The sequence below is a fragment of the Pyxicephalus adspersus genome, chromosome 4, assembly GCF_032062135.1.
Source record: "Pyxicephalus adspersus chromosome 4, UCB_Pads_2.0, whole genome shotgun sequence".
Lineage (NCBI taxonomy): Eukaryota > Metazoa > Chordata > Amphibia > Anura > Pyxicephalidae > Pyxicephalus > Pyxicephalus adspersus.
Genome location: NC_092861.1, coordinates 49,019,203 through 49,032,769, shown reverse-complemented (window position 1 = coordinate 49,032,769; position 13,567 = coordinate 49,019,203). Strand labels below are relative to the sequence as shown.

General features: G+C 36.4%; 1 protein-coding gene across 2 annotated transcripts; it reads right to left on the bottom strand.

Moving 5' to 3' along the window:
- Nucleotides 1–1,216: 1,216 nt before the first annotated feature.
- TMEM212 (transmembrane protein 212) lies at nucleotides 1,217–12,953 on the bottom strand. Of its 2 annotated transcripts, XM_072410399.1 has the most exons (5): nucleotides 12,758–12,953; nucleotides 6,338–6,397; nucleotides 4,282–4,377; nucleotides 3,665–3,988; nucleotides 1,217–2,177 (listed from the first exon to the last, which is right to left on the bottom strand). In XM_072410399.1, exons 1-5 carry the CDS (start codon nucleotides 12,914–12,916, stop codon nucleotides 2,157–2,159), a joined length of 660 nt encoding a protein of 219 aa, XP_072266500.1. In that variant the 5' UTR covers nucleotides 12,917–12,953; the 3' UTR covers nucleotides 1,217–2,156. The 2 variants fall into 2 exon arrangements, with proteins under 2 accessions (XP_072266500.1, XP_072266501.1); XM_072410400.1 differs by lacking the exon at nucleotides 4,282–4,377.
- Between the last annotated feature and the right edge of the window lie 614 nt (nucleotides 12,954–13,567).

The following is a 13,567-nucleotide window of genomic DNA, read 5'->3' as shown; positions in this document are numbered from 1 at the left end:
GTTTTTTTTTAAGAAATTCATGATGTAGGCCTCTCTTTTTACTGCAAGGAACAATTCTTTTTTATTCTAGGAGATTATGTTTTTAGTAGTAAGCCTCACCTAACTAGTTACTCTGCAGCCACCGGTGCTCTCCTCTGCTGACCAATGCTCTAGTGTTTGGACAGGGCTTTGGCATCATCCCATACAGTGCAAGATTTCAGACTGGGATTCAGACAAGTCAGTGGTCAGACTGGATGAGCATTGAGACTTGAGAAGTGGTTGCCTTGTGTAGTGGAGGATAGGGCTTGCTGCTGTGGTAGTGAGGCCCCTGAGGTAGTTACCCCCACCCCCCGTCCACATTGCAAGGGTACCAGATATTTCACCCATTTACAAATTCATGTAAGAGAACAAATAGATAGTAACAATGAATGTTAGCATTTTCGCTCAACTAATCTATTATGTCAATTGTTTATGTTGTTTTCATTAACTTTAATATTGTTTTGTTTGTTATTAGTTTTTATAGGGACCCTCTAGAGGTTCTTGTAGCAAGAAGTCATTGCAAATATAATATATATGTTGAAGGCCCTTTCTTGATGGTGCATTTAGACAACTTTTGGCAGATACAAAAATTGTCAGATAAAATAGGCTTTCCTGTTCTTATCATTGAATGTTTTCCTTTGAACACATGGTAGACCACTATGTTGACCAAAGTTGTTTGATCCTGAATGTTGTAAAGGCACACAGCACAGGTGTAATAGGAGTACAAAGGGACTTCTTCAACAAAAGGATGATATATTTCTACCACAGATAAGTGTAGCTCTTCTTCTAAAATTGGAATGTAAAGCACAATTATACTTGTCATGTTTGTGAATGCATCACTAGGAAAATGTCAGTAAATGTTGGTAACACCTAGGTAAAATTACTCCAACTTCTCAGATCATCAGAGCCTCTGTTCTACTCACTATAATACAGCAGAGTTTACTACTACAATAGGCTCTGTAACTGATATGCACACAACCTACAATGGCTACATGCTTAATTGTTTGAATTTTTATCCTAGCATCTAGCATGTACCCAGCCAACCTACTAGTGTTATTTGTCATTGTTGGTATTTTCATTTTCTGCTTGACCCAGATTTGAGCCTGTGAAAAAGAAGTCTAGTGTATTCCATGGTTCCTTTTTCTCTCTACTTTAGCTGCATTGCAACCACAACTCATACATATGCTGGTAAACAATATTACATGTTAACTGGGTTTATTTCAATTATTTTTTGACCAGCTTTATTCATTTATTCATTTTTCAACTGAACACCAAACATTGAATGTCAGAATCTGTTAACGTGTATACATACAAATTGCATTCTATTGCTGTGTTCACATATGCCAGCAGTTAGGGAAAGTGCAATTCAATACAGAAAAGTTGGTGCTATCTGCAGTACTGAACCCATGACTTTCAATTGTTTTCCTGTACAACATACATCCAAAGCAATGTCAGATGCCTGATCCACCAACTGCTGCACCTAAGGCCCAGACTAGCAAAAAACCCTTTATTTGTTGTTTTTGCTCATTTTGTGTGGGTAATATGGATTTTAATTTAAAAGTATCTTTATATCTAAAACTAAAAGTTTTGGTTTTGACTGGAGTTGGGCTTCACAAACATCCACTGGCTTGGTAAGTAAGGCAGTGCACAGAAGCCTATTTAGCACACCCTAAGCAGCAGGTGTGGCTTTAGGTTACACTGGCTGTGGGTCAACCTGTTTGCTGCAAGGAACCATTTGTTTATGTTAGGCAGGAGGCTGAATATTTCATTAATGGACTTTTTCCTGTTGCTGAAACCAACCCTTGTGAGGTAATATTCCTCATTTTTGTTTGCTGTTTTGCTCAATAAACATGGGAAGAAGCCCTAAAGTGAACTTGCTGCACAGAGTTTTCTCACTATCAGGCTGCCATTTGATGCTTCAGAAAAGCTACATATATACATACATATGGTTGTAATATGAACAGATCAAAAGACAGAACAATCAGGAACTGACACAGACCAAGATGAAGTGCAGCATCAATTATATGAACCTTTAAAAAACTAATTCCTGCAGAAGACTTTGCTAATGGTTCACCGAGTTCCACGAACAGTAAATCATCCATACCAGGATTACATATCAGGAATTACTTCCAAAACAATCACCAAATATTTCTTCTTCCCTGCAAGGCAAAAAAAAAAAAATACTGGTCATCGGACTGCCTAATGTTTATACACTACAGAATTATAGGTAACAAGAACCACATTACAAGCAACCAATATGAAACACAACTAAATGGAAATTGTAAAAAAAGAACCTAAAATATGTCATTATGCTATGGATTTCTCTAATTGTTGGCCTGCCGATTGAGGCATTAAGTGGACAACTTTATATACTTTATATAACCAGGCTGTGCCCCTTACCTATATACTTTACATTATGGAGCATACACCCCCCGTCCCATCTCACAGACTGTGGGAGAATAAAAAATACTGCGAGACAAATCACAAATTCTACAAGAATTACTGCATCCATTATATGTATCAGTGACACCATTCTGGGGGGTCAGGGGTACCATTCTATCTTTTCCCCCCAGTGAATTAAGTAATTGGTGGCAGATATCTCTGTTCCCCCAGTAAAAGAAGTATTGGTGACAGATATCTCTTAAACATTAGGTACCCACACGCATGTTCTCACACTTTGAAAATAATTCCTAAAGAAGCGTCAGAGCTAAAACAATAAAATGGTTTGGAGTAAACTTTATTCAGAATTTTTATGTTAAGAAGTTTTTAGCTTTTATTCCCATAAAAAATAAATAAACAAGTCTAGGCTTTAAGGATATCAAGATGCTGTTCTAGGTGTGGTTTGTTTTTACGAGGGGCAGAAAAACTGCTCCTAAACCCTCTGGTAGGTGCAACATGTTTTTAAAGCATCAAGGCTATAGAAATGTGTTCTCCACTTAAAGCACTTACCCACTGCTAAACCTATGTGATTCTTGACCCTGTGCGATACAAACCTGCATATGATTGTGTATTACTTAGAAGGAAGGTAAAGAAATGCATGGAGCACACATTGGGGTAGTATTGTATGTATTTATACTTTGTACACAATATTGTTGCCAGTATTTTCATTTCGATTGCTATAAAACTATAAAAATAAACTAATTTGTTTGCCTTAGGTGTCAATTAAGTAGTTGATTGCTATTAAAACGTATTTCAACAATACAGAACAGTGGTGGTATTCTGTTAATATTTTCTACAAAATTCAAGAAGTGGAAGGATCATGAATGACATACAGAGAGTTACCCATGATCCATATTCCAGTCAAATAACCTACTAACTGGTAATACCAACATACCACTAATCTGTAGAATTGTTCTTCTATAGAAAACCCTGCAGTTATGTCACACTCGGGTCCATAGTCTTCTTATAGTTACTCAAAGGCAAATTTTCTTAATTTCTTTTTATAAATAAACCAATTTTGATGAACCTTTTGGTAGAATTGGATCAGGGCCTGCTTATTGCCTATGCTTTATAATATATAAATATACACGCAAGAGGTTAACCAAACTGTACCATGTTAAGATAATATTAAGTAGAAATTTACCAACTACAAAAAAAAAAGTAATCATTTAGTTTGATCTTTACTTAGTCACTACCTTCTACTCACATTTAATGTTCCTGTGCGCAGTATCCTGGCTGAGAGCATGATCACCAGTGCCAATGACGAGCATAAGATTAAAACGCTTGACAGCAAGTCGACAATTTGTAGAGCCAAGTGATACCATTCATAGTGCAGAGGGTCTTGGCATACATTCTGGAACTTTGCATATGGGAAAGGAAATTTAATAGCATAGCCAATATAATTGGTTGATGACATCCCAGCGAAAGTATAGTAACAGTTCGGCCCAATAAGGATTGATGCAATAGCCACTGCAAACTGGACTGGTGCTCCAATGATACTTAGCAAACTCAAGGTGAATGTGGATTCCCACTGAAAGAGATGTTAACCATATATTACGTTACTGGTAGAATATTTGTGCATTGTACGCTCAATACAATTGTGCAATAAGCATATACTAAGTGTAAAGCATGGTAATCCTCCCAACTAATCATCCTTTATTAGTGTGACTTTAGAAGAGTGGATTTTGATCAGTGAGTTTAAATTCCTTAAAAAAGGTAGTATTAAGGGGGTTAGCATGAGAACCACAGCACAGGGAGAGTGACATGCCTGAAAATGTAGGACAATAGTGGTACCCAAAGATCATAAAAAGAGTGAATATTTACGTTGCCACTTACAGGAACGATAGGCTGCTTTTTTACACAGCATGTTGTTAGCAATAGAGTAAGTAAAAAAATCTGGGAAGTACTTCCAAAATGTACCTACAGATACATATACAACACATAAGGTCCTTATGCTGTCTCACATACAAAAAAACCTTACTTAAAAAAAAGCAAAAGTTGCGTATTTACAGTCACCACTCAAAAACAAACCTAGTTTTAACTGTACGCATTACTTTATGAAGGTCAGCCAGCTCTTTGAGGACATTCAGCAGTCCAATCTTCCCAAGCTATCCCCAGAAATCACTTCGAAATCACTTGGACTTGGATGAAAGCCATTTATGGGACAAAAGTTGCTTCTACAGCACTTGTATAAAGAATGATTATCAATTCACATAAATGTGTATCATACCAATAGATATTTTTCCATAATCTACCAATAGAAGTAATAGTAGATCTTGGGTTATATGGTATTTTACAAAATCACTCAGATTTGCTAACCCCAAAATGGTAATGCTCTATTAATGTAAAGTGTCCTATATTTCCAGGCTAAGATAGACAAATGTTATAAAATACTTCAACTACATGCATGTGCCTTGAACATTTCAGTTTTGGAGAAGTCAATATCTGAACTGTAATTTATCATTTCGAGTATACGGGAAAAGGTCAGTGAGGCTCTACCTGCACATGAGAGAATGCAGCCCAGTTTTGAAGTGTGAGCAGTTACAGTATAGAGCAGGCATAGGCAAACTATGTATACAGCCCAATAAGGATGTTTCTCCGGGCCTTTGGGTGGTCTGCGGCCCTGGATCACGTGCCCCGGATCTGAGCCTGCGATGGGAGAGTGGGGGGTTGTGTGCAGTGACACAGCCTGTCCACTCCCCTATCGCAAGTTTAGAGCCTGCGAAAGGAGAGTGGGTGGTCTGTCACTGCACACAACCCGCCCACTCTCCCATCGCAGGCTCAGATCTGTGATGAGAGAGTGGGCGGGGTTATGCCATCATGACTTCACGTTCAGTGGGGCCCTGGCCCCTCTGTCAAATTATGTTTCAGATTGTGGCCCCTGACTAAAAAAGTTTGCCCACCCCTGGTATAGAGTGACACTTCAGAAGAGCAATCCTTCTTCAGACAAAGGAAAATATTCCCTTGAAACATCACACTTTTTGGGATTGCCTCTTTGAACTTCAATCATCTAGTGTGGATCCCCAGGTAGAGCTTAACTGAAATTTTCCTCTGTGCTATGTATCTAAGCTTAGGAGGGGAAATGGCTTTTAAATACAAGGTGCATCTCTATGCCTCAGCATCTGTATCTAAGATTTTTTTTAATCTGCTAGACTTATACAAGAGTTTTAGTATATTTTAAAAATTTTGCTCTAGGACAAATCCTTTTGAACCAGGTGCACAAATTCAACAGTAGTAGATTTTTTACATTTTTGTTCTAAATACCTATGAAATGGGGCTTCCATACAACACGTGCCAGTTCTTCTTCTGTGACACCTGTTGTATGTAGTGACATGGAGGGTTCTCATGGTGGTCCACCCCTGCTGGTAATTGAATCACTTAAGTTTAGGGCCCTATGTTCATAGGCAACCTCAATGTTAAGTTGTTATGTCCATTCAGATAGAGTGGGACTGATTTAACAAAGCTCTCCAAGGCTGGAGAAGATACACCTTCATCAGTGAACCTGGGTTATCCAGCTATCCTGGAATGGATTTCTTAAATGTTTTTTGCTATTTGTTAGCAAATGTTTTCAATTCCAGATTTTCTGGAATACCCAGGTTCAATGATAAAAGTGTATCTTTCCCAGCCTTCGAGAGCTTGAATAATACAGGCCCAGTATGCGTCCCATCGTTCATGCAGTTACTGTTTGGTATATTATCTTTATAGCATCCACCATTAGGGTAGGGACCCCAGAATGACATTGATCTTGATGTTAGCTCTGAGGTTTGCTTCCAATTCACTGAATATGTGGAATAAACACTCTGATTTGTTATAGGTGTTATGTTTATCTGCTTGTTTCATATTTTTCTGCGTATTTTAAAAATGCATAGTGTAAGCTTACCAGTGATCTTTGTGTCCACTCCCGATATGATAAAACAGCAAGAATGCCAACAGAAAAAGCCTATAAAGAAAATGATAAAAAAAAACTTTATAGCTTAAATAATAAAAATGCAAAATATTTCTCTTGTTGAGTGGTATGCTACCATAAACAAACTGTATTTAAATGTTTAACTTTTTATTATTTTAGTGCCTATTGCAAAGGAAGAATTGCTACATTACACTGGTTAGTTTTGTCTGGTTTTATGCACAGCAAACCTTAATATGTTTGAAGTAGATCTACACTGAAAATCATTTTAGTCCTCCTAAAAATGACTTCAATTTTCTCTTCTAAATTACAAAGCATGGTAGACTATGCTTCTTTAAATGCACTAACTGCATTTTGTCCTTGCTTCCACTATTGAAATACATTTTCAAATATCTACCACAATTGTCCTTAAGCTATTTTGTAAACTGCCTTGTCTAGGTGTTCTCAGTGGTCCCAGTAACATTAAGAATACAGTGTGTACCCAAAAAAGCCAACCCAAATTTGTTCCATTCTACCATCTCTATTCCCCAGAGCTGTACCAACAGCCCCCTATACAGAGCAGAGCCTTTAACTCAAAGCTGTAGACACGGACCACAGCCGGAAACATTGAAAGCGGAACAAAGACCCAGTAAGAAGATGTCAGGCAGTAAAATGTATAGTTTTGGAGGGCACTTATATCTCAGTACTATGTCACACTAATTATTACACCATATCTCATGTGAAGTCACATTGTTAAATGATAATTTATACAGCTGTGCTTGCTCGTAAAAGTATGGAAAATCTGGACTCTTACCTACATAAGTTAATAAACAGTGATATAAATCAATCAACATTGTTCCAAATAAAGTCCTGAGTGTTGTGAGGATTATAAATCGGCTTACCGTAATGGAAAAATGATCAGATATACCTTATACTGAACATCTTGTGTAAAAGCAACTAGCTGAACAGGATTTATTTTAAATGGTAGTCACTTTAAGGCAACATGGCTCCTAATGATGTAATCAAAGTTATCCAACATCTTGCTGGACATAATGCTGGAGTTCATTAAGAGCAAATAATTAAAGAAAGAACATTAGCCAAAATTGCTGAAAATAAACTAGGAATTCCCACTGATACAAATTCGTATAACTATGTTACACTCCCCACCATTTTTTCAGGTACATGTATCCATTCATTTGTCCTATAAACTGATGTATTCTTTTCTGATCCAGGACAAATGTTTAAAATTGGAGAATAATGACATTTCCCAAATATTATCTCTGAATGAGCAGCAGTTACACTGCTGGACAATGCATTTCACGGCACATTTTGGAGAAGAGAAGAACCTGCCTAGAAGGCAGAAGGTAACTGTTATGCTAAGTCCTGGATACAGAACAGAGTAATAATGCCCCCAGAAAAATTTACATATAATTTTTATTAATTAATAAATATTATGAATTTCAAAAGGACTACATTCACATATATTCATGTTAAAACAAGAAATACATTTAAAGAAGTTTATACCATATACAAGTTGACATTCAAAAATCTGGCAACCTCCGGACCTAAGGAATGCCCGATTTCTGAAAGTTCCAGATTTTTAAAGGTTATATATGCTGTTTATATTAAAATGAAATAACACTAAATGAAATTACACTAAATGAAAAGCAAATGAAATTGTATTTTACAGCACCATCAAAACATAAATGGCGCCTCCAGAAAACAGTGTAAATTTGAAAATGCGCCCCCAAATCTATGCCAGAAAACTGAAAGATCCGGATTATTGATCGATGGATTTTTGAATGTCAACCTGTATAACTAAATATACTGTATACTGCCATGAAAAATACCATTTATCCCCTATCAGTTTCACTGATTATACAAATATACATATAAATGTCCTCTAGATATGGAAAATTGATCATTTATATATACAGTATACCTAATAAGGCAACATTTTCCACTTATGTATCTTTGATATTTATTGTGCTGATATTGGAAAACATTTGGCTATATATACAGTAAACTGAGGCCCTAAATATACAGTATAGAACTTGCTTTTAGTAAACCTGTCATGGTAGAAAAACATGAGCTATCACTGCTGGTGTTCTTTTGAATGTAAATTTTGGTTGACAGTAAAACTGAAATTAAAAAAAAAGGAGTACATGGTTGTCTTGCAGCTAAAAATATCTAAAGTCACAATCACTATTAAATAAAAAAGCAATTGTAGCTGAACTTTACATGAATTCCTTCCTGTAGTGTGGCATAGGAAACTCGCAAGGGTTCATGAACCTTCAATTTATGAAACTCAACACATACAGAGAGAGGGTTAGGGTAGCAGAAGGTCAGAATTACAGCAGTTGGGATCCAAAGAAATCCATACAGTCAAGACTAAGACCAATGGGATCCTGTCCTAAAGTACTTTTCTTCTAGGTCTTTTCTCCTTTGGCTTCTCCTACTAATGTCCAGAGCAAAGCCAGGCCCCAGGGGTGGCCAACCTGCCCTAGCTCTAGTAATCCTAACCTAAAACATTGTGGTTAACTAAGAAAATGTTCTCATAATGCCTGTATGTGTAGGGCCTTATTAAGAGAAAAAAACACATCTCTGGCAATGCCTCTTGTTTTGTGGTATGTGAAAAATGAAAACATTATGTTTATGCAACACTTCTATTTGCTTTTGGCAGTGGAAACATAGTTGAGTATTTAAAATATTATTTTCACAGTTTAATAAGAACCACTGGCAGGTCTACATGCTATGTTAGGTCAATTTAAACTTCTGTACTTAGAAAACCTAAAAGTACTCCTGTATTATCACCTTTAACAAAGAAACCTGGGGAGGAAATTATATATTTGAGATTCAGATTTAAATGGTTTGTCAACATTACTCAATCAGTAACGAGTTACAAAAACAGACATAATGTCAATGTGATAAAATAAACACAATGTTTAAATATTAATTTTAAAATCTAATACAAAGAGACTTTATCTGTACAACCTAAACAGTCACAATAAAGCCATTTACACAGTGTTTTTTGCACCAGCCAGCACCAACAGCACTAAATGAAAACTATACATATATTATAATACCTAGAGGTATTATAACCTCAGGGGTTATGTGATATGTTCTAGATTGTGATACTTCTTCATATTATGCCTGGCAGGTCTAGAAATCACATAGATTCCCACTACAAATGCACTCATAGTGGAAAAAGTATTGTTACTTTCCTCTTTTCATAGTTTAAAAATTAGGTATAGTTTTCATTAAATGAGCCATAATGAAGTCATCATACATAGTTTGTATGTGATGTATATAGAATATATAATATATAATATATATATATATAAGGCTTGATTTTTTAAAGTTTTCTGGGACTGGAGAACATAGACTATCCTGGTAAAACTTGGGTGATCCAGCACACCTTAAGAAATCATTTGCTATTAATTGGCAAATGTTTTTAATCCTGGACCAGATCCATTCCATGTTGCTGGATCACCAAGGTTCTCCATGATAGTCTATCTTCGCCAGTCTTGGAGAGTGTTCATAAAACAGGCCAAATGTCTCAAAAAGCAAGCTGGTTTCATTGATATATGTTTAAGTACAAGAAACACTTGAGGTTGGTTTGAAACATTGCCAGAGATGACTGTGGCTGTCAAACTCACAGATGGGTCCTGGCAATTCACCATCATGATAGGTGCAATAGGAGAGGCCTAGCATTATGCATTATACTTATTTAAAGAACCAACAGTGGTTATAAAATGTCACTGTCCAGTTCAAATTGGGCAAGTGCCGGGTTTTATCCTGGAACAGTATTGTGAAACACTGTACTGGCCCTATGTAGGTTCAGGTTAAGCAGATTTGCTACTGAAACGTTCCTGAAAGTTAGATAACAATACAGAGGAATCAGACACATCTTAGCAGTTGAAATACCCCCCCCCACCACCACCACCACCACCACTTCCATGACTGCAGGATGGCTTTCATTCAACATTTTAAGGAATCAAAGCTTTCCCTATACAAAACGTGGGTTAGCACTGAAATGAACAAAAATGGCTTGGAGGAGCTTGCCCCCACTCCCGATTGTAATATGTTGCTGTTCCCTTTTATTGGTGGGTAGTGGGTGGGGACTTTCTGGTGTTAGGTCCTGTAAGAAAAAATCACTGCGGCCCTAGTAGTTTGCAGAGAAGGACTAATTTACCTAAATGTCCTGTCCTAAAGGAAACCTGTGTGTATTTAATGGTTAACTGGAACATGTCTGACATCAAAAGAGAAAGCTTAAATGAATAGAGGGATCACCTACTGTCATATGTTTACTTTTAAAACATTCAGGCTTTTATAATTTTTGGGCAATGTAATACTCACCCTATTACTAGTGGCATACTGTGTCAACTCTGTTTTTATTTGAGTTTTTATTATTTACGGCATATATGTTATATAAGACATAAATAATTTTATTTGAAATAGATTTTACTTGTTGCTTATAACAATTTTATTTTATGGACATGCAAGTATAGAACTACGGTTTTGACCTTTATGCATACAGATTTGTTTGAATTATGGAACAGTGGCTGTAAAACTCCCTATGGGGTTTGGTGGAATCCTAAGATTTATGTTTTGTGTGGAACATGTCTGCTTGTCTGCTTGGTGTTTCTGCTGTGCTCCCCAAGGAATCTTTAACCTTCCTGGTAGAGTAATTGAGTGAATGAAGTTTTGGGACCAAAACAGATTGCATAATCTTCTAAAAAAGTATTTGTAACTGTTTTTGCAGGAGAGCCTGATATTTAATGTATTTAGAATTCTACATTTCATGTGTAAAAATGATTTTTTTTCCATGCAATTGTGTGGATCTCAGGGTTTTCCCTGATAGAAGAAAACATCTTGGTAGAAGGGTAGTTTCTTCTGGGAGTTAAGGCTACAGGTTGGCCTCCTCACTAGGTCTGTGGATCCTGGAATGGGAGCGGAGGGCCCAGGCAGAATAACTTCAACATAGCTTTTCTAGAAACCTCTATAGCCCTTTTCTAAGGGCAGGACTGTTAGGTGAGTCCAGGGAGCATCATTATGCTGGTAGGATAGCAACCACTATTGCTGACTGGGGGTAGAAACTGTTGATAGCAATATACAAAGTGTGGACTGGATGTTGTGGAGAGTTTTGTAAGTGGTGGCTATTTTGCAACTTGATAATAACCTGAACTCATGGAGGTAAAGTTGTGGCCAGCTGCCCAATCTTCCTACGGGAACAAGAGAGAGGTATAGCATTAATATGCAAAGTCTGACATAATTATAGAGGAAGAGTTGGTTGAGACTCAAGATAATTTTTTTTCTACAAGTTTCTTGTGGCTGAACTTTGTCATGTGGAGTCATTCTTCAATTCAGAGCTTTCCTGGTATGCAAGTGTTTAGGCTACGCATGCTACAGTAAAGGGTGCTAAGGTGACAAGTTGTAATTGCATTGAAAAAAGGTGCTGTGATGATAATTCCAGTAAACTGAAATATTGACCAGATCCAAATTCTCTATCTGAATTATTTGGATTGTTGTTCTGGGTAATTTAATTTATTGGAGTAAATTTTAATTGTTTTGTACACAACCAAGTTGCACATAAAAATGTTGTTTATGTTGTTTTTCATTTTGTGGGATATGTTTGGGGATTCTCTTTAGGATAGAGCATGATAGGGAGCATAAGGATGTCTATATTGTGTAGGGGTGTAAGCAGGTGTTAGAAGACCAGTGAGATTTCTCCTTGGAGGTGCCATTGTCTTTTCAGTCCTGCGCCCTGTAGCTTTTTTTACAAGTTCCCAAAGTCCTACCTGAACCTACAAACTACAGAAGGATTTCAGGAATCATTTGCAAAAAATACAACTATGTATATTAACTGCAACATCATGCTTTAGAAGCAGCTAAAATCTTAAGATCTTATACACAGGCGTGTGTGTGTTTTGCTGCTGAAAAAATACTGTATATAAAAAATAGGGTCTTTATCCACATATATATTACTTTTGGGAGTACTGTCCTATTAAAGCGTATCCAACATGAAGTAAAATAACTGTAAGTAAATGAAGTGTGTAACAATACAGCCCCAAAACACAAAAAACTGTATCCTCCATCTAAGACTAATCACAAAGGCTAGTCCCTTTATTAGACAATTTATTATGATCACTGATAGATCACCAGACAATGAGGTCACCCAAAAACGTAAAGAAGAATTTCTAGACCCAATTCCTTTCTAGTGGTTAATTCCATGGATGTACAAACTTTTGTATGCAAGAATATAAAAAAATTATATTTTTTAGAACAAAAAAATATAAAAGGGTTTAAAATCCATTGTCTCTCTTTATTTAAATGTGATTTTGGAACTTATTAACCAAATTGTGATACTTCAGTATAAAAAACAATATATATTAAAACTGCTATTGGTTTTCTTACCAGCGCCCCATTCCAGATAGGACAAGCTATCCGTACACTCCAGCCAATAAATAAAGGTTTGTAGCTAAAAACTGGAAAAAATGCAATAACCCCTGAAAAAATACTTAAAAGGCCAAATGCAATGAGGATTCCACCAGCATTCTGATAGCAGCTCGTCATTTTCCATTAAATTGTTACTTTAGCTTGTCAGACAGACTGGGTAACTGATAGTGTTTTCCACACACTTTCAGTAAACTTCAGTTTCTTGGAGACTGTAGTTAAGACACAAATCCATTGTTTACATGTGTTAACTCAACCTGCTGTTTGCTTTTAATTATTTCCGGATATGCTAGGACATGGCCAACAAATAAGCCTGTGTATGTATAATGTATGAAAAAAAATTTCCTCTGAGTCAAACTTTCATGTCTTTGTGTCAATGTGTTGTCTTTCCTGTGAAAAGAATGTGCCTTATAGTTACATCAGCTGCAGATTAGAGTCGTGTGGGGTAATTCATCCGCATGAAGAATGTAGCAGCCTGGAAAAAAGTCTTAGAGACACATTCCTATTGTAAATCAATGCCAGCTAAGAGGAAAGTATACACAAATAGTGAACATAAACTCACTTGTTTACACTGGGAAGTGTTAATGAACGTAGAGGGTAAAAAATGCTGTTTTATGTGCACAAAGTAGTTTATTATGCATATATTTCTGCTTCTATAGTTTTTAATATAAGATAATGTCACAAAAATAGTTTGTGTTAGAGTATGCATTTTAGCTAATAATAAATAATTGTGCATTTTAGAATCAATTCAACAATACATATTGTTTGACA

Excerpts from the sequence above, each read along its gene's own strand:
- TMEM212 (XM_072410399.1), bottom strand. The coding sequence starts at position 12,916 with ATGACGAGCTGCTATCAGAATGCTGGTGGAATCCTCATTGCATTTGGC. Across the intron at positions 6,398-12,757 it reads CTATCTGGAATGGGGCGCTG|GCTTTTTCTGTTGGCATTCT; the intron begins GTAAGAAAACCA and ends TTTTCTTTATAG. Across the intron at positions 3,989-4,281 it reads TCGTTCCTGTAAGTGGCAAC|TGGGAATCCACATTCACCTT; the intron begins GTAAATATTCAC and ends CATCTCTTTCAG.